Source organism: Cryptosporidium ryanae (assembly GCF_009792415.1).
Source record: "Cryptosporidium ryanae isolate 45019 chromosome Unknown contig_8, whole genome shotgun sequence".
NCBI lineage: Eukaryota > Apicomplexa > Conoidasida > Eucoccidiorida > Cryptosporidiidae > Cryptosporidium > Cryptosporidium ryanae.
Genome location: NW_027125486.1, coordinates 144,259 through 166,609, shown reverse-complemented (window position 1 = coordinate 166,609; position 22,351 = coordinate 144,259). Strand labels below are relative to the sequence as shown.

General features: G+C 42.7%; 7 protein-coding genes across 7 annotated transcripts; 3 read left to right on the top strand and 4 right to left on the bottom strand.

Annotated features, from left to right (window-relative positions):
- Positions 1-51: 51 nt before the first annotated feature.
- FG386_003480 (Mdh) lies at positions 52-1,722 on the bottom strand (the record flags this gene model as incomplete). Its single annotated transcript, XM_067342942.1, has 1 exon — positions 52-1,722. One exon carries the CDS (start codon positions 1,720-1,722, stop codon positions 52-54), a length of 1,671 nt encoding a protein of 556 aa, XP_067199169.1.
- A 3,141-nt stretch (positions 1,723-4,863) lies between these two features.
- FG386_003479 (uncharacterized protein) lies at positions 4,864-6,351 on the top strand (the record flags this gene model as incomplete). The annotated part of the gene is made up of 1 exon (XM_067342941.1): positions 4,864-6,351. The coding sequence occupies one exon, from the start codon at positions 4,864-4,866 to the stop codon at positions 6,349-6,351; it is 1,488 nt and encodes a 495-aa protein (XP_067199168.1).
- A 138-nt stretch (positions 6,352-6,489) lies between these two features.
- FG386_003478 (RNA polymerase subunit) lies at positions 6,490-7,884 on the bottom strand (the record flags this gene model as incomplete). Its single annotated transcript, XM_067342940.1, has 1 exon — positions 6,490-7,884. One exon carries the CDS (start codon positions 7,882-7,884, stop codon positions 6,490-6,492), a length of 1,395 nt encoding a protein of 464 aa, XP_067199167.1.
- Positions 7,885-8,339: 455 nt separating this feature from the next.
- FG386_003477 (DNA-directed RNA polymerase I) lies at positions 8,340-13,343 on the bottom strand (the record flags this gene model as incomplete). Its single annotated transcript, XM_067342939.1, has 1 exon — positions 8,340-13,343. One exon carries the CDS (start codon positions 13,341-13,343, stop codon positions 8,340-8,342), a length of 5,004 nt encoding a protein of 1,667 aa, XP_067199166.1.
- Positions 13,344-14,500: 1,157 nt separating this feature from the next.
- FG386_003476 (choline/ethanolamine kinase family protein) lies at positions 14,501-15,946 on the bottom strand (the record flags this gene model as incomplete). The annotated part of the gene is made up of 1 exon (XM_067342938.1): positions 14,501-15,946. The coding sequence occupies one exon, from the start codon at positions 15,944-15,946 to the stop codon at positions 14,501-14,503; it is 1,446 nt and encodes a 481-aa protein (XP_067199165.1).
- An 822-nt stretch (positions 15,947-16,768) lies between these two features.
- On the top strand, positions 16,769-18,187 carry FG386_003475 (protein with 5 transmembrane domains; the record flags this gene model as incomplete). Its single annotated transcript, XM_067342937.1, has 1 exon — positions 16,769-18,187. The coding sequence occupies one exon, from the start codon at positions 16,769-16,771 to the stop codon at positions 18,185-18,187; it is 1,419 nt and encodes a 472-aa protein (XP_067199164.1).
- A 1,826-nt stretch (positions 18,188-20,013) lies between these two features.
- On the top strand, positions 20,014-22,068 carry FG386_003474 (ribonucleoprotein; the record flags this gene model as incomplete). Its single annotated transcript, XM_067342936.1, has 1 exon — positions 20,014-22,068. The coding sequence occupies one exon, from the start codon at positions 20,014-20,016 to the stop codon at positions 22,066-22,068; it is 2,055 nt and encodes a 684-aa protein (XP_067199163.1).
- Positions 22,069-22,351: the final 283 nt, after the last annotated feature.

Below are 22,351 nucleotides of genomic sequence, written 5' to 3'. Positions count from 1 at the left end.
GATGGGTCGCGAGGAGTAGGTACCGTTCCTAGTACAACGCATATCCGCCGGCTACAACTGCTTGTTCGGCAGCCACATGCTGTCTTTAATGTAGCTAACAAGGTCGTCTCTGTTGGAGGCGTTAACGGCTCCGTTTCCCAGGAATCCCTTTTCTTTGGCTAAAAGTACGAGATCCGCAGCTATATTGGCAGATATCTCTCTTCCTATCGAGGCGGTCAGCGAAGGGAACAAGATATCGGGATTCTTTTGGTCGTAAAATCTGGAGACGGTTTTGGCGGCCTGGATAAAGCAAATATCGGGTATGTGAGTAAATCCTCCGACTTTGGCGGCAAGGCCTATGCCCGGGAATACATACATGTTGTTGCACTGAGAGGGAACGAATTCATTGCCACTCGATAAAGATTTGACGGGTTTCATCGGACTCCCACTGGCAAAGACGACCTTGCCGTCTGTCCAGCTGTGGACGTCGCTGGAGACGCATTCGGCTTTGCTTGTCGGATTGCTCAGGGCGAAGATGATAGGTCTTTCCACGTGCTTTGACATTTCCCTCACAACGGACTCGTTAAATATGCCAGGCTGGCCGGAAACACCTATCAATACCGTGGGTTTGACTTCCCTGACGATTTCCACAAGATTGGTAATGCTTTTGTCAATATCCTTCCTGATAAAAGGGACCTTGAATTTGTCCAAGACGCTGGTATCCCTGGAGTTAGTGATCAAGCCTTTGGAGTCAACAAGCCAGAACTTTTCTATGGCCTCCTGCCTACGAATCCCGTCCAGCTCCATTGCATTCACAATTAAGTTAACTGTGCCGATTGATGCGGACCCCGCTCCACACATCAGGATCCTTTGATCGCTCAGCTCCTTGCCCACTATTTTTATCGAACTGAGAATACCAGCAAGGACAATGCTCGCGGTTCCTTGGATGTCGTCGTTAAAGCAGCGATACTTGTCCTTGTATATGTTTAGCACGTCGATGGCTCTGGAAGTCGTTAGGTCTTCCCATTGGAGCACGGCGTTTGGCCATCTTTTAAATATCGATTTTGTTACTTCGTCCATCAATGCGTAGTAGTCGTCATTCCCCATTCGTTTCTCCTTTATCCCCAGATAGTATTTATCTCCAATTAGGCTGTCTGTGTTTGTGCCTATGTCTAATGAGATGGGCAGGACCTTCGAGGGATCTATTCCTCCAAGAGCAACGTAAAGAGACAGCTTCCCGATTGGAATTCCCATCCCGTTGACTCCCAGGTCGCCCAAACCGAGTATCCTGCCGCCGTCCGTCAGCACAATCACGTCAATATCGCCTCTAACGTTTTGGAGTATCTCGTCAACTCTCCCTCTGTGGGTCTTGTTAATGTAAACGCCTGACCCGGACCAGTTCCTTGTTGTTGGGTTCCTGGAAAACTCGATGCAACCCTCTCCCACAGTCGGAGTGTAGACTATCGGTGAAAGCTCTTTGAAGTGTTTTTCCAACAAGGAGTGGAACAAAATGAAAGAGGAACTCCTTATGTTCTCGAGAAATGTGTACCTATCTATGTTCTTTTCAATGCTGTCTACTTTCCTCCATAGTCTATCCACTTGTTCGTCAATCGTCTCGTATTTGTTCGGAATCAGTCCCTCTATTCCGTACTTGGTTCTTTCCTCCATTGTAAAACTCAGTCCCTTGTTCAAATAGGGGTTCCTCAACAACTCCTCTCCCCTTAAGTCTTTTTTTGCAAACATCTTCTCTCCAATCAGTCGCGATATGCAGTATTTTCGCGTATTGCAGCAAAAAAACCTCGGATGTCTGAATCCCCCCGCAAGTATATTGCCGTACACCAACCCTCCAGTTGCAGTACCTCCCGAAAGAGCTCGCAGTCCGTTTGTGATTCTCAGTATCTTCCTGTTTGCCAAAAACGTGTCTCCTCTGAAAAACTGCTCCGCACCAAGGTATCCCGTCGTCGCAGGGACTCCCGTTGTGCACCAAGTGTCAAGTCTCCGGGCTTACTCGGTCCGACGACTCTCACGGGAACAGAGCAAAGCGTTTCCCGGACTCTAGAAACGCGACGCAACAAACGCAAAATTAATCTCCTTTCGGTCTTCTCACTCAAGGTAAACAGTGGCTGCTAACTGCAAAATATTCACCTGGTATCCTAAAGCACCGGCTATTTTGCACTAAAATCACGCATGCCCGCCTAAACGGATCCCACATGCAGGAGATACAAACAGTGTAAACAAAAATCAAAGTTCGAGTGTATTCCAAAGAGGCAGTGCACGGAAACTGTGGAGAAAAGAAAGAGTTAAAATAGTATCCTTGCGTTTCTAATGTAGTTGTAAACGAACTCCGGACACCGTGACATGTCCCCGCAGCAGTCTGGGTAAACAAGACAAAATTCATTGACTTTCTTAGTAACTGTATCGTCGTAGTACTTTTGCTCTCTATTTGCATTGTTAGTTAGGGGATTTGGAGATTTGAGTGGACAGTACTTACCTTTTTCTCGACTCCTCGTCCATGAGTTCAGTGACCTCGTTGAACACTTGTCCGAATCTGTTGTCAATGTGCTTTGCCGCCATTTCGGTTGCCTGTGGGGAAGCTCGGTTAAAGCGGTCTGCTTTGCTTTCGTCTCGTGATAACTTACGTTTCCTATGTCGTCAAAGGTGTCTTTTGCAGGCGAGTAAAAAGCCCTTTGTTTTCTCATTCTTTCCTCCAGAACTCTGTCTCTTTGTGAAATGGATTCTCTCCTAAGCGAGTCCTTCGCTTCCCTCCTCTCTTTGAGTGCATCGTACCACATGTCATACACTCTAAATGGTTCCTCTCTTTTCCACCTAACGTAGGAGTTGTAGTCGTCTATCTTGTCTAACACCTCTTTTGTCTTTGGAGAGGGTGTTGTGGCCTTGGACGTCCTTGTGTTCCAAAGTTTGTCCAGTCCCTCCCAAACGCTATTCGAACCGAAAGGCAAATTTTGGAGTTAAGCATTTAAGAGCCTCCGCTCGCTATTTGACTTGAACTCACTGGTAAGGTTTAAGGGGAATCGAGAACGGACTCTTGGACGAGTTCGTGCTCTCCAGGCCCTGGTTTCTTATTGCCTGAGTGTCACCACGCGCACTGCCGTACTCAATTGCAGATGCTGAGAGCAGCACGTAGGAGTCGTAAATGTCTCCAACTTTTGAAGTTATGATCTGCGTTCGTTAAGCAAATATAAAGACGTCAGGTATTCACTGTAGGAGGAGTGACTTACAGGGGAGGTTATGTTAAGTCCGGCCAGGTATTTTTGAATGTCTTCATGCTCATTCAAGTGATTCATTCTCGTCTCCTGCGATTAATTACACATATTTTAAAACGTCGTCAGTGGTTCACTTTTGAATCGCAAAGTAAAGTTACCTTTAGTAGGTCCTCAGCGCTGGCTGAGCTTCTGAAGCCGTCGCCCTGGAACTCTCTCTCTCGCTCCGGAACATAACTGTTGTTGCCCTCGTAAAGGCTGTTTTCATTGTAACCATAAAAGTCCTGCGGTCAAATCAATGTATTGATTGCTTCTGGGAAATTCCTGATCCCCTCAACTTGCCTCTGGAAACGCTCTTCTTACAGTCTCTCTGTCGGCCTCTCTGATTCCTGCTACGCTCCTTCCTAGGAGAATTGCATTTCTCGTCTACAGCAGTTTGTTTAGAAATTAATGACTAATTACCTCAAAGCGCTAACTCACCTTATTCAACCCATCTGACACTCTTTTACTGTCAGCAAGGTGCTCCTCGTTGTATAGCCCGGAAACGAAACTCTCGTTCTTATAACCCCCGCGTCTGGTTTGAATCACATCACTATAGGCCTGTGCGGTGTCAACTGCCAGTTTCTTGAGTCCGTTCGCCGTCTCACTCCCAAACTCGTTACCGATTCCGCCGTCCGCCTCCCCCAATGCTTGGTCGAGCACCTCCGCCTCGCTCGTATCCTCCCAAACCGGATAGTCGCTCAGCCTTTAGGCAACAACGCAGAGGCAATTGTAGATCACAGTTAAACAGCCATCTTCTCAGCTCCTCTCTGGTAACTTACGACTCGTACTCGTCCGAGAGACTGACCCCATTTTCCTTTATAAAGTCGTCCAAACTTAAGTTGATGGGGTCAACTCTCTCTTCAGTCCTCACATGGGTGCCCTTTTTGCCCTCACAACCCACCTTGGCCAAAAACACCGACAATAAAACGAACACCAGGAACCTGAACACCCCTGAACTCGACTCAGTCCCGCATAAGCCAGAACGCCTATTCCTCATCTTGCACGCTTTCTCCCTTCCTACAAGTGGCCCTTTGGGTCCTCAAAATCCACAAACTCCCGTCTTCCTCCGAACAGAAAGACCAACTGCCGTCAGATTAACTGTATCTTGAATCACGCTGACGCAGTATGCCAGCCGTGTGATCTCTCTCTCTCGTCCCTTTCTCGGCCCTCCCTACTTCTTCTCCTCGTCCGCTCCCACCCACCCATTTCCTCGTCCGTTTCCGGTCACATGTATATATTTATATTATTGCATGCGCTTGGCGCCTTGAAATTTATTTGTGGGTACCCTAAATGTAATTGTTAATGGCGAGTTTGGAGAACCGGCAATAGCAGCAAAGGAATCCTGAGGAGAAGACAGTAGCTTTTAATTATTCCTGACTGAGAAACGAGGTTCGGAGACGAATATAGAAACAGCGGAAGCAAGGGAGACGGAGGAGCTTTCGGAGAGCGAGGAACGGCCTGCTCGGAGAGCGGTACTTGGTGGTTCAACCCCGAATGGCCGACAGCCATCAGAGAAAGAGAGAGAGGACTTGTTGCACGCAAGTCCAGTTTTTGCGAAGACAGAACGCTGAATTTGGACAATACCTGAAACTGGGACGCCACGCTTGTGGCTATAGAGTAGATGCAAAATACAACAGTGGAGAGCACCTTGCCGGGAAGCAGCGCAACGGAGGATGAAGGACATTACTACTGGAGAAAGAACTGTCCGTACCTGTACGATACGATGTTGTCGTACACCCTGGAGTGGCCAACACTGACATTAGACTGGCTTCCCAATTCGTACAAGTCTCCCGACGGCAGTTATTCGGTGCACAAGATAGTATATGGAACTCACACCAGTGGCCAGGAGCCAAACTACCTGGTCATAGCTGAGGTCCATTTGGGAGATCTGGAGTCGAACAACGATCTGATGAACAACGAGAGTTTCGCCGAGTACAACTACAATCCGGACGCGCAGAACGGAAGCTGTGTTCAGTTTGAGGTCAAGGCAAAGTTGAATCACCCGGGGGAGGTGAACAAGGCCCTGCACATGCCCGGACACCCCTTCGTGATCACAACGAGGACAGTGAGCGGCGACATATTGATGTTTGACTACTCAAAACACGAGTCTTTTCCGACGGATGAGTTTTGCCGTCCCCAACTGCTGCTTAGGGGACACAAATCGGAGGGGTATGCGATGGATTGGGAGTGCACAAAGAGCAGTTTCGGAGAGAAAGACGAGAAAACGGGTACAAGTACCTTGGTTTCTGGAGGCAGTGATAGAATCATATATTTGTGGGATTTGAACGGAGCAACAGGCTACGACCTAAACTCGAATATGAGGAACAACTTTGTGTATTATCCAAAGACAACACTTGGCGGGACCGAGACGAACGAGGATCGCGAACTCGTTAACTGCGAGTTACCTCCGCCTGTCCTGGAGCCGCTTCGCAGCTACGACTGGCACAAGTCTGATGTGAACGACTTAAAGTGGCACCCCTCCTGCAGATTCTTGTTCTCCTCGGCCTCAGACGACAAGTCCTTTGCCTTTTGGGACACAAGGAATTCAGAAAACTCTTCATTCAACGCCAAACCTGTATTGTTTAAGGAAACCCACTCCCACATTAACTGCATATCTTTTAATGAGTTCTTTCCCACCATGTTTGCAACAGGAGACGCAGATGGGATCGTCGGCATTTGGGACTCAAGGAACTTAAGCAAGTCGATCTTCGACCTGGAGTTTCACTCCGGAAAGCCGATTCTCAGTCTGCAGTGGTCAAGGTGGACTCCTAACATCTTGTCCTCAGGTGGAGTGGACGGAAAAGTTATCGTTTGGGATATATTCGCGGGCTCCGAGCAGAGGCCCAACGACCAAAATGTGTGTGACAATAAATGTGAGGAAATCCAAAACCCGAACAAATCCAGTCCCTCTCACGCCTCCCCTTGTTCATCCAAGGCCCTTTTCGTCCATTGTGGACACACCGCCCCGATCACCGGTCTCGCTTGGAATCCGAACGATCACGGGGACTCCCTGTTAATGGCCTCCTCCTCCGAGGATAACACCATACAGTTCTGGCAGCTGGCGGACTTGTACCTAAAAGGACTGAATAGAGACGACAAAGCGCCGTGATACTAATTGAATCTAAACAGAACGAAACGAGACGAAAAGATACGGAATGAAACAAACAAAGTGTTAGATGAAGTCTCTGACAGAGGCGCGCATGCAGTTGCTGGCTGCCACCGGTGGCAGCCGGCTGAGAGCTAGCAACTAAAGAAACTTGAACAGACTCTCGCTCTTCGCATAACTAAGGTCTTTTCCGCCCTCCACGGGGCTTCCCCGTCTTTCGCTTCTGTATTTTCCCCCATTGGTCTCTTCGGATCCCCCGACGCTGAATTCAGTTAGTGTTCTGGAGATCCCCGTCCCCACCCTGGCAATCCCGCCCACAGATATGCAACTGGCGGGACTCTTAAGATTGTCCCTGGCGCCTCGCAAACAGGCCTCAGTTAGAAACCTGATGCTCGTTTCAAAGGACATTTGCAGAAATGGAGATACATTATGACAGATGGCGCCGGATCTGTTGAACACTCTCAAATTTCCACTAGAGGTTATAGAGTCGCTTATTAGTGTCAAGTGTCTGTAGTTAACGTTAATGCCGTATACCAAAAACACATTTCTCAGTTCATTTATTATACACTGTCTCGCAGCCTCAACTCCGTAGTATCTGTAGACTGTTTGGATATCATTGAACCTTATTTTGTCGTGATCAACATACTTTGGAGATACTTTAAATATATGTCCAACATTGGTTCCCTCCACGGTCACCTCGTACTCGGACAACCTCCTTTCCCCGGAGTCCGTGCTGTTACCGGCGTTCCTTTTTGTTATCCTCGCGTTTCTCAGGTTCGGAATGCTTTGTATGCTTGTTTTTGAAATTGTATTCCTCAGCGCCGGCAAAAAGTCTATATAGTGTGGACACCTTCTAGCGCTCCAGCCGAGGCATATTCTTATTGTGTTGGTTTTCTTGTCTATATCCAGCTCCTCCACGTGCTTGAGCAGTTGCTTGTTTAATATCTTAACGTTCACGTGGGGGATTCTTTTGTCACCTGCCATTGTGTCTCTGCAATCGCCACTTGGCGTCGTTCCTCCCCTGTTCTTCTCCTCAACGTCGTCGTCGCCAACTTCTCCGCTCTCGTCGTTGTCGTCTTTTCTGTGCTCGTCTTGTTCTTCCTCCCTGTGCTCGTGCTCGTCCTCTTCCTCTTCTTTATCGTCCTTGTCTTCGTCAGAAGTGGAGGAATCTGATTCTGCAGACGTATTGTCATCCTCACTGAATTGGCCGTTCTCGCCTCTGGATTCAACGTCAAATTCCTCGTCTGCATTCTCCGAGTTCAACGGCTCCTTTTTGAGTCCTGGATCCTTTTCAACGGCCTCGAGATAGTCACCGCTTTTGTACTCTAGACTTTGCTCTGAGAAAGTCAGGTCGTCGTTCCCGGTACCGAAATGAGCACCTCCTCCTTTTTGAAGTACGGAACTAATCGAACCCTTGAATACTCCCATGTTTCTGTCGCCTGTCTGATTTAGTAAGTACTTGGACACAAATTCATCGACCTCGTCGTTCTCCTGGTTGCAGAACTTGTTGCTTCTTATTGCTGAAATAGTGTACATTCCGTTAACCTGAAAAGAGAGAAACAGATAGTTATTCCAGAACAAACCAAAAATGGTGAACAGTGAGGGTCCAGGTCGAGTTTTAAGGCATAGAACGAGACTTTTGGCGAAAAGCCGAGGTAATGCGAATTCACACCATATCGCTTATGCCAGTTAAACACGAAGCAACGACACAGTGCAGATGGAGGCCGAGGTAAACCGGTCACTCGTGATATCCACGCTGCTCTGTATCGTTGGCTGTCTCAAAGGTGTAATTGTGGCGACTGCCGTCTCAGAAATTTGTAATTAGTGTCTTCTCCATCATTCTACACATAAAGCCGAATGTGCAACTTGTGCAGAAGAACGAAAGTTTTGTGAACTTCATCATCCGACAGCTGTGTTATGCAAGTGAGAGTTGAACGGTCACAATATGGAAGGACTCGTTCTTTGGTGCGAAGAAACGAAAATCTCTTGCTTCAAAACCTAACAACCTCTACACTACATTCACCTTTTGAACTTACCTGTCTTAAAAAAGGCTTGATGCACTTTGACAAGGTCAAATTAATGAGGTCCGAAGCGTTGTATTGAGGCATTATCTGACAAAACGTGTCCAAGTCAAGAAATTGTATAGACACTTCGTATTTCCAACAGTAGCTGCCAGAGACCTGCTCTCCTTTCTCCGAATCCCCAATGTCATTGCCGTTCTCATACACTATTGAGCTTTCAACGCCAACGTTCTCTATTATGTCAGAAAGGGGAATGGACTTAAAGCAATCCAAAACCTTGTCCGAGAAAAGAGAGATCCCTGTAGTATCCGCACCTCCCTCGCGATCTTGTCCGTGATTGTGCTTCTTCTCAAGTAAAGGAACAAAAATGTACGGAGTTTTCGAGTCGCCTCCCGTCTGGAGCAGCTCTCTTAGTCTCGGAATACCCAATGTAACATTGGCTGCGCCGTGACCGGCTAAGTGGAATGTGTTCAAGGTCATTTGCGTCGCCGGCTCTCCAATAGACTGAGCTGCCAAGCAACCGACTGCCTCTCCAGGAGACACTTGGGTTTTCATATACTTTAAACGCAAAAGTCTCTCTAATTCAAGGGCCTTCTCGTAATATTCGCTTTCCTCAAGTACTTGGATGGACAGCAGACTTCTTTTGTTATTTCTGCTGCTTATTATCGGTCCGGTAGACTCGGTACCGCATAGTCTAATTAATTTTTGCATATTGGATTCAGACAAGCTACTTAGAAAGGACTCGGATACCGACCCTCCGTTTAAAATGCTGGGAAAGACCGAGTTTACTACTTGGTCCCTCAAATTGTTTGGTGGTTTCTCGCTGAGGAAGGGACCAGCCTCCAATCCTCGTCCTTCCGAATTCCCGTCAGAAACAGGCTTGTTTAGCCTTGCTCTCTTGTTGAAACCAGATAAAAACGCCGATTTGTCCTGATTCAAATAGGTTCTGAAGATACTTTGCTCATTTTCAAATCTCAATACGCTCTTGAATGAATCAACGATGTACTTGTTCTTAAAAGCCTCTTCAAATTTAACGTCTCTGCACAACAAAGACCTGTTTCTAACCAAGTCGTCAAGTCTAGTTAAGTAGCTCGACTTGGAGACATCAATTCCATCGTCACCGTAGGTAAATTGTACGATTGCGTCGTCCTCACTCCTCACTGTGCCGTCGTAGTGAACTATCATGCTCTCCAATCCCTTTAATATACACCTCTGCAGGTAACCAGAACGAGCCGTCTTAACAGCCGTGTCAACTAAGCCTTCTCTCCCAGACATGCAGTGGAAAAAGAACTCCTGAGCGTGAAGGCCATCCAAGTACCTGTCTGTAATTAGACCTCCTGCTCTAGATCCAAAATCATAACTGGCAAATGAGGGAAGCGTTTTCATACTTGGCATGATGGGAACCCTTCTTCCCTCCAGTTCCTGTTGTCCCAACATTACGCATATCATATTGTGGTTTACTCTAGAACCCTTCGCTCCTGTTAACACCATCGAGGAGAAACCATTATGTGGGAACGGGAATTTAGAGGACGAGCCTTTAAGCAGATTACCGAGTCTTGAAGTGATATCACCAAGGCCTATTTTTGAGATGGCGTCCATTATTTTTAACAGTGAATCTCGACTTGCGCTCAGTTTGTTTCCTATTAAGGACTCCAGCTTTCGTCTTGTAAGCTCGTTGGGATATATGAAAAAGTCGCCAATGCTGCTTCCATTAGCTGTTTTTTTGTCCGACTCACCCTGGTCCCCAAGCAAGTTGCTTGTTGTCTGCTCCATTTTTCCTTGGGAAAGCCATGTTGTGTCATACAAGATCGTGTCTTCGCTTCTGCATTCTTGTTTCTTACTTCCACTTTCAGCCATCAAGTCGCTGATTCCATCTGAATGCTCGCTCTTGAAAATGGATCTTGGTCCGACTCTGCACTCCCTCATGGTTTTCACAAGATCTAACAGCAATCTTTTATTCTCCTCCTTGTTGTTTTCCTGGCTCATTTTCTTTAATTCCCTTATCAACAGGTCCAGCACAATTAAAGTCGATTCCCCGGAGTCCTCTGAAAAATCGACAATATCATTAACAAAATATGAACCGTCATCATTCTTAGTGTTGTTTTTCTCCTCGTATCTGATTCTCTTCAACTCCCTTAACTTTGAAAACAAATTCTTCTTCTTCCAAACGCCACAGCCTTGGGAGTGCAAGGCTGAACTACTAAAGGCGTCGTCAAAGTAAGATTCGTTTCTAAGCTCACTCTCGAATCCAGTCTCCTTAAAAACATGGTGCTGAAAGACCTCTTGGATATACGCAGACGCCTGGCTGTACCTTCTAATCAACTTTATCCTCTCCCGCTCGGCCTTGGGTGTTAACAACATGTCACTTATGCTGCAAGTAAAGCCTCTCATTTGCAGGAACACCTGAGATAAATTAAACAATGCCGAAAGCAACTTTCCACTGAATAACGGTCCAACTAACTCTGTACACAAGTGAACCAAACAATAGGGATTGGACCCTATTTGGTTTTTGTCTATCACTCCTTGAAGCAGTTCGCTGTTTCTGATGACGACAATGGCCTCCTCCGTCTCCCCATCCTCCTTTCCGTTCCAAGAATCACCAGGTGTCCTACTTTTTGAAACAAGGTTGATTCCTGAATAGACCTTCGGATCCTTGCTAACCAGATTATAAAGCAGTGTTTTTAACAAAGAAGTGAAGACTTGTTTCCCGGTCCAAAAAGGTACCGGTTTAAGTATTGTTGGAGACTCGAGTATAATATTGTTTTCAAAACAATTTGTGTCTAAATTCCTTGGATTCAATTCAACTTGAAAACCCGACCTGACTCCATCCGAACATTTGTTTTCTGAACCAGAGTCAATGTGGTCTCTGAGGACAGACTCGTCAATTTTGATCTTTCCAAGCGGAGAATTGACCTCGGAGTACCTGTTTTTGGAGCCAAACACAACCTGACCGGCGGAAGAATAGAACATGGGACTGGTCGATATGGCGGAATGTTTCCTGTCCAATATGAAACTCAGGGACGTGTAAATGAGGTGAAAGTATTCCTCTTTGCTCAAAAAAGTCGATTTTCCAGTCAAAAAAGTACTGCCTACACAAGAATCCTGAATCAAGCCTCTCAATGGCTCCCCACTTTTGGGAACTGAATACTGTCTAGAGGCATCCATTATATACTTCGCCTCGGACCTTGAGAACAAGGATTGAGGCAAGTGAAGATTCATTTCGTCCCCGTCAAAATCCGCATTGTATGTACCACAATTCACGTAGTTTAGTCTCATTATGTTATCCTTAGGCTGAATCCTTATGCGATGGGCCATTATACTTGGTCTGTGGAGCGTAGGTTGTCTGTTCATTAAAACTATATCGCCATCAAAAAGGTGTCTGTAAACTATTGGGTGGCTGTTGCTCTGAAAGGGATTCGAGGCCGATAACACAGATGACAACAGTAGTCTTGCCTTTGCTTTCCTTTGATTTGCGTCTAAACGAGACAAGTCGTATAAAACACCTCCTAGTAGCAATTTATTTGCTCCTGGATACATACTGCTCCCATTTTCAACCAATTTGGATGCCAATGCCACATTGTGTTTGTTTATTCGCTCTGGTATCGTAAGGTTCAATGCAAACATTAACGGAACACCAATTTCGTTCGTTTCCAAATAGGGATCCGGACCTATTACCGTTCTTGCAGAGTAATTCACTCTTTTTCCCATCATTTTCTGACGTATTATACCTGCTTTCTTCTCCAACCACTGTCTTATACCTGGAGTAGCTGAAGACGGCTTAAAACTCTTTGTTTGATCTAAATACGAATTTACTTTTTCTTGAAGAGAAGACGAGTAAGATACCAAGTTTGAAAACAGCTCACTGTTAACATCAAGGTCGTCTTCACCTTCTCTCCTTTGCAAGTCTATGTAAAACTTAAGACGTTCATTTGCAGTTAATATGCTCAGCAAACCTGAAGTTCTTGGGTGCAATAGTGGCATATTTCTCCCTGAAGAAATCCCCATCGGTCTGAATTTGTTTGCTGATACTGGCATTACGAACAAAAAGAACGCTTCCCACGATAATTTTTTGCAAACTGGAAATAGGTATTCTAGCAATTTGTTATTGTTGTTCCATACATTCCTGACTATTGGAACAATTTGAAATGCCTGGAAGTGTTGTACTATCGTTCCCTTTCCCTGTTTTGTGTAAATTTTCGCTTCTTGTGGAATGCTCTCAACAAAGTCGTCCTCAAAGTCCCTTCTTTCGGCAGGAGTCTTAGCGCTGTTTGAACTTGTCTCGCTGCCATCTCCATTGTTTGCCTTGCTGCCAGAACCTTCGTTTTCCTCTTCAATGCTGTCCCCAGTCAGGAAGGATTCACTCCACGTGCTGGACAAACTTATTGGAGGCTTGGAGCCTTCAGGCCACGATAGAGTGATTCCAATACCAAGTTGAGACTCCTTGACCTGTCCCTTGAAACTGTTGCCACAAGAACTACACTTTGTGCATTTGGAAGCCTTATCTAAGAATTCCCTCTTAATCTCCTCCCACTTCTCCAGTGAATATGAATTCGAAGAGAGAACATCAGATCCGCCAGAATAATCTCTATCCAATTCGCCTGTCACATCCTCGAACCTCTTTATATAGTTTAAACACGCTCCTTTTGGCATTCTTATGCGACAACAGTGCCAACAACAGCACTTCAACAGTCTAACCAGTTTCCCCAAAAATAAGGGATGGAATGCTGGAAGCTCTAGCTCTATGTGTCCCACATGACCTGGGCAGTCATTTCTGCCTCCACATGTACCACAAAAGTCCCTGTTACTCAACGGGCCCATCCTCAGATCGTGCAAGCCACCTACTTTACTCTCGCCTGTGGATTCGAACGTGATCGTCGAAGTCACGTGACATACTGACAGCTTTTTTACGTCTGAGGCCTTTAAAAGCTCAAATGTGGCACTGTAGATATCAGAACATATTGGAGCTAAATTCATTTTCTAAAATTAATATTTATATTGTCCTGTCTATTTGTTCTTTAACATACAAAGTACACCTTTTATCCTCCAGAAACGGGAAATATCAAATTTCCTCCGTTATCAATGCTCTGTTGTCTTCACTTGTTCCTTACTCTCAATAACACCTTTTATTCTATCTTGTTCATTTAAGTCAAACATTTAAAAAACCGGTCGCCTCTAATTGAAAAAAATTACGAGCCTTGCGTGTTTGTACAGATAAACCAAGAGAAAGTCACACCGTTCTACCTTACACTGATATTGTCCTTTCGAATTTTCTACCTCCTATTTTTTATCCTACTTTTTATTTATTTTTCTCGACTTTACTTATTTGCCAATAGTCAGGAATTACTGCCATTGGGCGCCACCAGAGAGGTGCTGGCGCCACTGCACTGTTTGACAAGTTTTCATTAATTGCATGTCTGGAAGTCTGCCTCATGTTACATGCAATTTGAACAAAAAGGGTGGCTTGATTCGTATCCCGAGAGTGACAGAATTGCCATTATAGCATTTAGCCGGGACGCCCTGCCTGCATTGGAAGTTGATTTTGAAACGTGGGAAGGAGCAGACGAGATGATTTATTTTGCTGCTTAGATGCTGGGCGAAGGAGAAACACTCCGCAGAGGCGGAGAGTAAAGAGTGCAACACAAAACATAAGAGTTAAACCCTAAAGCAATTACCGCCAAAACATAAAAGAATGAAGCAGTCGAACACAGTGAACGAGATTCTAAATTATCTGCTTATAGTTGGCTTATCGTTCATCCATATGAAACCTGAATAACAGAATAGTAATAAGAGAACCAAAGTGTCTGCGGACTATCAAATACATTCAGATACACAAAAACGCCGAATGAAGTGTCTAAACTAATTTCCATATGGGAAACTATGCTTAGTGATTCCCATTAACTGCGACACAAATGACTAATAGCAGAATAATGCGGAATAAAATAGGCTAAACACATAATTCCAAGTTTTTTGAATTGGATTAATCCAAAGTTGCGCCGACACATTTACTGTCACTAGTTTTTCCATCATTCACCTTGGATTCACATTTTTTGACACCTAAACAGAAACTTCATGAATTAAAGTCGCCTTTTAACAATGATAAGTTCCAGATACAAAAATACAAATCACTTCTCTTAAAAAAAATTAAAGTCAAAGAGGGGACAAATATTCTTCAAAGTGTTGCAAAAGTAAGGTTCGCTGACAACAGAACTGAGTTTTCTGTAGCCATATGATTTGTAATCAAAGCAAGTATTGTTGGTGCTGGATACATTGACTTCTGACTTGCAAATCGCCCAAAGTCCCCAATATATATTTGAAATAATCATAAAGGCCTTAATGGAACTTACATAGTTGTTAATAAACAATTCATATGGGTTTCTACTATCTGTACTGCATGCAAGTTTGCCGCCATTTGCATTATTTTCATTCACAATGGTGTTAGTTCCCAAAGAGTTGGAGAACTGAATGCTTTCAGGTTCAATCTCAAGTATAGACCCCAAATTACAATTTTTAACGATGCTGAGATTCCTGATGTATTCAAAAACAAATTCACGTAGCTGATCGTCAGTAGGCAAGTGTTGCCATTCACAAGAAAATCCTGCCCATTCGCAAAAGTGATTACCCAAGTCAAAAGCTCTTTCTGCAGTTCCAGAAAACTCATAATCTATAAAAACGTGATTTTTATCACAAGTTTCAATGATATTCCCGGGAAGTAAATCACAGTGCGAAATAACTATTGAATTGGGACTCAACAATCCGGTGTCACAGGTGGCGTATAAATAGTCTCTAACTTTGCTAATTAAATCATTCAATTTGACAAAGTCAATTTTCTTGAAATTAGCCCTGGTGTTTACCATCTTCTCCGCACGTAACAACCAGTTATTTAGTGTAGGCCACACTATAGATATATTTTCACTTGTATTGACTGTGCCTTGTTTATACTCCTCAATTACATTCAAAGACAGCTCAGAAGGCACTTTAATTGAATGCAGATGCGCTATTCTTTTAGCTATTGAGAGGTAAACCTTTCTCATTCTCACATCCTCCACCTCGAGAGTTCTGCCTTCAATGTACTCTTCCACCTGTCCACCGCTGAAAGAAAGTATGACAGGTTTTAAAAATCCGCTTTCTGAAAGTATGTTTTGTATAATTACTTCACGTTTCTCGTTTATGAACATTTTCCTGTTCTGGTTGTAAAAGCGCACTCTTAGGTTCGTGATAGAGCAATCAGAGTTGTCTAGGCTGTTATTCTTACCCTCAGAAGTAGCATAACCATTCACATACAAATTTTCATTTGCCTTTAACATCTTTTCGCAAAATCTGTCCTTCTCTATCTTGACTTTAACCAGTATGTTCGAAAGCCCTCCAGTTAATAATTTTGAGGTTAGTAGGTCCTCAGAGTTGCAACAAACACATACCCCGGTCTTCAACAAACTCCAACATATTCTTCTCGCCTCCAATAACTTCCTTTGTAGTTCTTCTGTAAGAAAATTAATGTTACTCTCGTTCCCTATCATCGATTCCCCTTTGTCGGAAAACCTTCCAGTCCTTATATCCAAATGACCATTAGAAAGCTCCATTTTAAAATACAACGTTCCCTTTGTCACTTTTCTTTATCACTTTACGTAACTGTTCGTAGCTGCAGTTAAACGACGGCGTAAATCAGACATTTACTGCATCATTACCTTGCTGATGCAACCTAATTCCAAGATCTACTTTGTACAGTCATCAACCGTTACCGCAAAAAATAAAGCCTAAACCGTCTTTCTTTTTCCGGCCCTCTTCCCCCTTGTGCTTTAACATTTTGCCCATACACAAATTATAAGGGAGAGTGGCGCCCAAAGATTCCTTTATACTCATTTTTACTATTATGGGGTTTTTCCCGATTTTGATGTGGCTATTTGTTCTTGCTCGAGTTTTAGATTTTGTACTTCCTTAATTATTATTGCGATTATTGTCAAGTAAACAGCCTTCTTGTTCAGCTTTATGCCTATAAACTGAGACAGCTCTAATTGTTATACCCACATCAGAAATAAGTTGTGGAAACGCGAGGCAGAGCGTATCTTGATGTGGAGTTTGAAACTGGCCTGTTTGTACTCACAGAAAACAGAGAAAGCAGACTAATTGCGCAAAGAAGGGTGGCTTCCCTGACTTTGTGTGTTTCACCACTTGATGCAATTAAAAGCTTCTAACTTGAGTCGTTTCACGCATGCAAATGTTAGCTTTGTTTCGAGAGTAGAATATTAAGTACATACATATATTCGTAGATATGCACATGTGTGTATCCACTGATTCGTAAATAGAGGGATAAATAGACGTAAACACGATCGCAAAAGAAAGGTTAATTTTTCCAGTACTTGTTTAATTTGAAGAGTGCATATTTGGTATAGGCTAAAAATAAAATGAACAATACCGACTATAAAAACCACTTTAATAGAAAAAGAGACAATGGTATGATGTTCCACCGCAACAACCCACCATTAAATAAACCACTAGATAACCCATTTGCTGTGAGCAATAGTGATAACAGTGGAGTCCAATCCGGATCGCACGGCAACTTTAATTCAGGATTTAGGACAAACAACGCAAATGAAGGGAGACACCAGGCTCACTTTTACGGCTGGGACAACCCTAATTTGAATGAAAATGGTACAGGTGGCTCTGGAACATCAAATGGCGTTAGTGGAAACAACGGTTTTAATGTAAACCCCGTGACAACTGTAGGTGGGATAAGAAACAATGACATAAGTGACAATTTATTCTTGAATTTAGGTGGTGGCGGCCATAACGGCAATTTTAATAACGGACCTGTTGCTGGAGATACTTATAATTCATCTTCAACATCTAGTGATAATGGAAATAGTTTGTCTGGATATATTTGTAATTTGAATTCCAATAATAACGCTTTTGGTTCGGGATTTGAATATGTTAGTGGTAAAGTGAGCAGCAATAACGAAACTAATTCAACAGCCTGCAATATGCAGTCTTTTACATCCCAGTTTGAGAAAAACAATTCCACTTTTGGGATGTTTAATTTAAATAGTAATACAGCGTCTCAGCTGGTTATGGGAATAGTATCGAGTACAGTTAAAGAAACGGCTGGTCTTAATCCAGAAAAAATAAGCCAACTTCAGTTGTGGTTCCCACAAACAATTGCATCATTAAAGTCCCATTTTGTTGTTAGTCACGAATATGTACTAAAAAAACTGTTATTCATGATTTTCCCATTCATTGTGTTTTTTACACACGAAAACAACATGAACTGTCGAGCTCTTTCTTACGAGAATTACCAAAACTCAATTTCGTCTTGCGGTGAATCGGACATGAGAACTCTTCCAACGCTTTTTTCAGATCTTTATATACCTCTAATGGGATTTATAACGTATGTTTTGGCTGATGGGGTCATTAATGGTGTATTCTCACAATTTAAGCCACAGATACTCGGGTCAACTGCCTCGTTCTCAATTGTATTGCTAATAACAGAAATCATACTTTTCCAACTTGGATCTTATATATTCGCAGGTAGAGTGCTGACAACTTTAGATTTATTCAGCTCAATGGGTTACAAGTACACATCTATTGTGCTTTGTGACCTTATCCTGCTTTTTATCGGTGGAAGAAGAAATCACATATTTTGGTTTTTTTTCATATACATTTCGTTATCTTCTTCACTTGTTGTTTACTTAATGCTTAAGGTTATTTCAAACCATAATTTAAGCAATCAATATAGCATGATACAGCAATCAGGACTTACCTTTGTTATACTGATTTTTTCTATTTTTCAGGTCCCACTTTGTTGGATACTTCTTCCGTCTGTATAGACACTTGAAGTGTTTGGATTTATATTCACGTTAGGAGACTATTATCCACTAGACACGGCACTACAATCACTGAATTTTACAACAATTGTTTAATTTATATATATTCACTTATAATTTCTGAGTTTAAGGCTCTGCTTCAGTTAAATGTCTCGGCTGCGCAACTTCGAAACTTGCTTCGTTATTTTCGACTAAGCATAATGTCGAAATATCTGCTGCTGAATATGGCCCGACAAATCGGTGTTTTTGCTCTCAATTCTCCCTTGTTGAAACGGCGGTGATCTCCTTCTTCTCCTAAATCACTCCTTTGAGAATTCCACCAGAAGCGGAAAAATTGTACTTTGTTGATTTAGCGTATATTCAGTTTTTAACAGAACAAAGAGAGATAACGAAATAGACGGAACTGGGCGACGTAGAAGCCACCAGTAGTTTCCTCTTCCCTAGGTAATTCCCGATTGTCACAACTCAGTAAAACAACCCAAATTGCGCAGTGGAAAGTCCGAGGCGTAAATACTATAATTGAGCAGCAAACCAAATAAAGCAAAATGCACCATCACGTACAAAGACAGAGTTGAAAAGTAAAGTGCACCCACAAACTCGTGGCCACCTGCGGAAACCGCACTTTCATTCCGGAAATGCCCAATAATCACATACCTTCCACATGCAGATATGCATGCGTAAGTGCATGGCCATTAATTCGTCTGTATTCAGTATACCTCGATAACGCTCAAAATGCGAGGGCACAGAACCAAGAGATGGATGCAAAGCTACGGAGGCCAAATCTACACGAAACAACTCGAAATTAGCAAGCCTTTAAAATATCATTCAATCTACGTGTCTTATCAAGTGCCTGATTATGGGTTTATTTACTCGTCTTTTAAAAAGGCCAAAAAATACCGCCTAAAGACGCCAGATTGGCGCTTAGACGAGCTGTCTCTCGTTAATGAGTAGCATTAATAAAATAAAAGCTACAAGGATTAATTTGAACAGCCTTTTTGCTTGTTTTTTGCCTTTCCCTACAATTAGTATCTCGTTTTTGAATAACATACACAAGTAATATATTCCCCTACTTTTTCCTAGAACAGATATACTAGGGAAGAGTATTAGTTTTATATATGCAAAATTAATTACATCAAGGGTAAAAAAGTCAATTATTTGGGAAAAAAGAGGAATTACCTAAATCGTTATTTTAGTGAAAAGACGAAAAATCCACCAAGTGATGTATATATATAGATATACATTCATTTGTTAATAAGGAGACTTTTTTTTATAAATGACATGCATTTATTTGTAATATTAGTATATACGTGTAAAGGCATTGTTGTTTATTTGTGAGATATATTCACGGATATATATCTAAATACATTAAACAAACGTAAATTTGAGATTTGGTTCAGGTATAAATACTCTTATTTCTTAGATTATACAAGGACTTTGGTAGTTTCGTGTGTGTATAAGTAGATACCAATAAGTTAGAAGAGAATTAGCATAAGGTCTAAAGAAGGGTATTACTCCTAAGGGGATTTTAGAATGAAAGTATAATTAAGTAGCATATTCACTTATCGTCAAACGGGCGTTTATAAACTCTATATGTATATATAGATATAAGCATTCATATACATATATATATATATATGTATATATTTGTGTATATGTATATATATGTATGTGTATACATTATTTATGCATATGTATTTCCATAGATATACATGTACCTATCTACTACTTGTTTGAGCTTTGAAAATATATAAAGTAAGTACAAATAAGTGAGATAAATAGAATAGAATCCAAGGGTTATCTTTTTCGTTATTTACTAAGTAGGAGGAAAAATGACGTCGGTAAAAGCAGAGTTTGGTGATATTGGTGATAATGACAACATTGGTAGTACCGGGGATAGATATGTGGATAAAAGCAACGCAGATTCGATTATCGGAGCCGGTTCCAGGTGTTTGTCCTCTCCAGACAGCGGAGATCTTAGCTCTAAGATACCGGATCTTGAGGATGAGACGGCAGTTGATTCTTCAGGGAAAGTTGATCTGGACGGAGTTGGTGCAGAAAATAATGTTGAGTATGAATATATCGATTCGGGGTCGGTGCTGGTTGAGAGTGAAAAGAATGAATTAGATGTCGTGGAGACGGGTCTGACCTCCGACTCCCCAAACAATGTTGGACCAATGATATATAACAACTATGACAACAACAGTGATAGTAACATCAGTCACGAAGTGGGTGCTAATTACCGCTTCTGCAGCACTGACTTGGATCTAACTACTGCTAGTACAAACAACAGCGGCAGTAATAAAGATGTAAATAACGGCAATCTAGCTGTGAATGGTGGCATTGTGAGCGGTAGTGGTGTTCACTTTAATACTGGTAACAATAGTGTCGCCGCTAGTTCCGGTCCAACTGTTCCTGCAAAGATATTTTGTGGGGGACTCTGCGATATAACGACTAACGCTTCTTTAAGAGCTCACTTTTCGCCTTATGGCGAAATAGTTGACTCTGTTGTTTTAACAGAAAAATCTACGGGTAGATCAAGGGGATTTGGTTTTATTACATTTGCTTCAGAAGAATCGGTAGATGCTGTACTATCTTCGCCACAAATAGTTGATGGGAAGGAAATTGATTGCAAAAGGGCTGTTCCCAGAGGCGCTATTCAAAATACAGATGGACCAGATGACAATTCCGAAACCGTTGTCGGGTCTGGTACTGGAAACGCAAATGCCACTATCGGGAGTATTGGTGGTGGCTCAGGGAATGCGAGACACAATAGTGGGTATTCAAGTGGATTTAGTGCTACTAAGATATTTGTTGGAGGATTGCCTCAAAGCTGTTCTGATGAAAAACTTAGGGAACATTTTGGAAAATACGGTAGTATCAAGAATCTCAGCGTCATGGTTGACAGAGATACTAACAGACACAGAGGGTTCGGTTTTGTCGAGTATGAGTCACCAGAGTCCGTGGAGGAGGTAATGAGACATTACTATGATCATCAAATCGACAATAAATGGGTTGAGTGCAAAAAGGCTCTTCCTAGGGAAATTATGGCAGGAAATTCAAACGGTGTTAATAATATCAACAACAATAACAATAACAGTTTAGGTGGAAGCAATATTGGTGGAAATGCCGGTATATTGGGTACTTCTGGGGGAATTAGATCTAGAAATAATAACGGCATCTCCACCGCAGCAAGTGCTGCAGCAGCAGCGGCGGCAGCAGCAGCAGCCAGTTCCGGTTACAATTCTGACTATTTCAGAAATCCGTACATTACACCGCAACAAATTCATGCCGGTGCTCTTGCTAGTCAACATATATATGGGAGATATGGTGGAAGACACGATCCGCGTTATGTTTACTCCGGATATCCTTGTACCACATCCGCTATGTACATGCCTGGGGGTTACGGTCAAATACATCATCCAAGTGCCTCCTCTACACCAGGTGCTGGTTCAGGAGTTTCAATTCCTCCAATAATGCCAACTATGGGATCTCATTACGCCCACAATGCCGCTGGTGGAGACAACGTAGCTGTAACTCAAACTAATAACTTGGGAGACGGTAACTCTTCTAGTGGGAATAACAGTGGTGTTTGCGTCAACTCCGGATATGATTCCAATGCCCACAAAGATCGATCAAATGGTAACGTTATTGGTATTTCTGAACAGAATATATCAAACATTGGCAATTCTAGTGTTTACCCCTACAACCAAAGAACCGCAGTGGTGTCGGGTGTTTCTCCACAAATTTACCACCACCAAACAGGTGCTATTCGCCCCGGGCCATACAACTCAACTCAGGGAAGATATGCACCTTCTGGTGCAGTTCCCTACCCTGCTGTTTCTGGTGTAGTTCAAACAAACGGAAGAGCCAGAGGCATGTACTGAGGATTGTTAAATGCGAATTAGTACTTAATTGGTATTTGGTGCTCGAAAATTGGTAATGTTAACATTTTCAGTAATTAAGAATAAATGAACGGTTTGTTGGAATTTTTAATAGTCAATTTAAATTGTAGTATATCACTTTGTCTATTTTTTGGTTAAATTTGTTTGACGGATTAAGGGACAATGATTACTAATATGAATTAATATATTTAAGTATTGGAATGGTGGTATTTTTTGATCTGTTTTGTTTTATTATTCAATTAGTCCCTTACCTCTTTGTTTATTC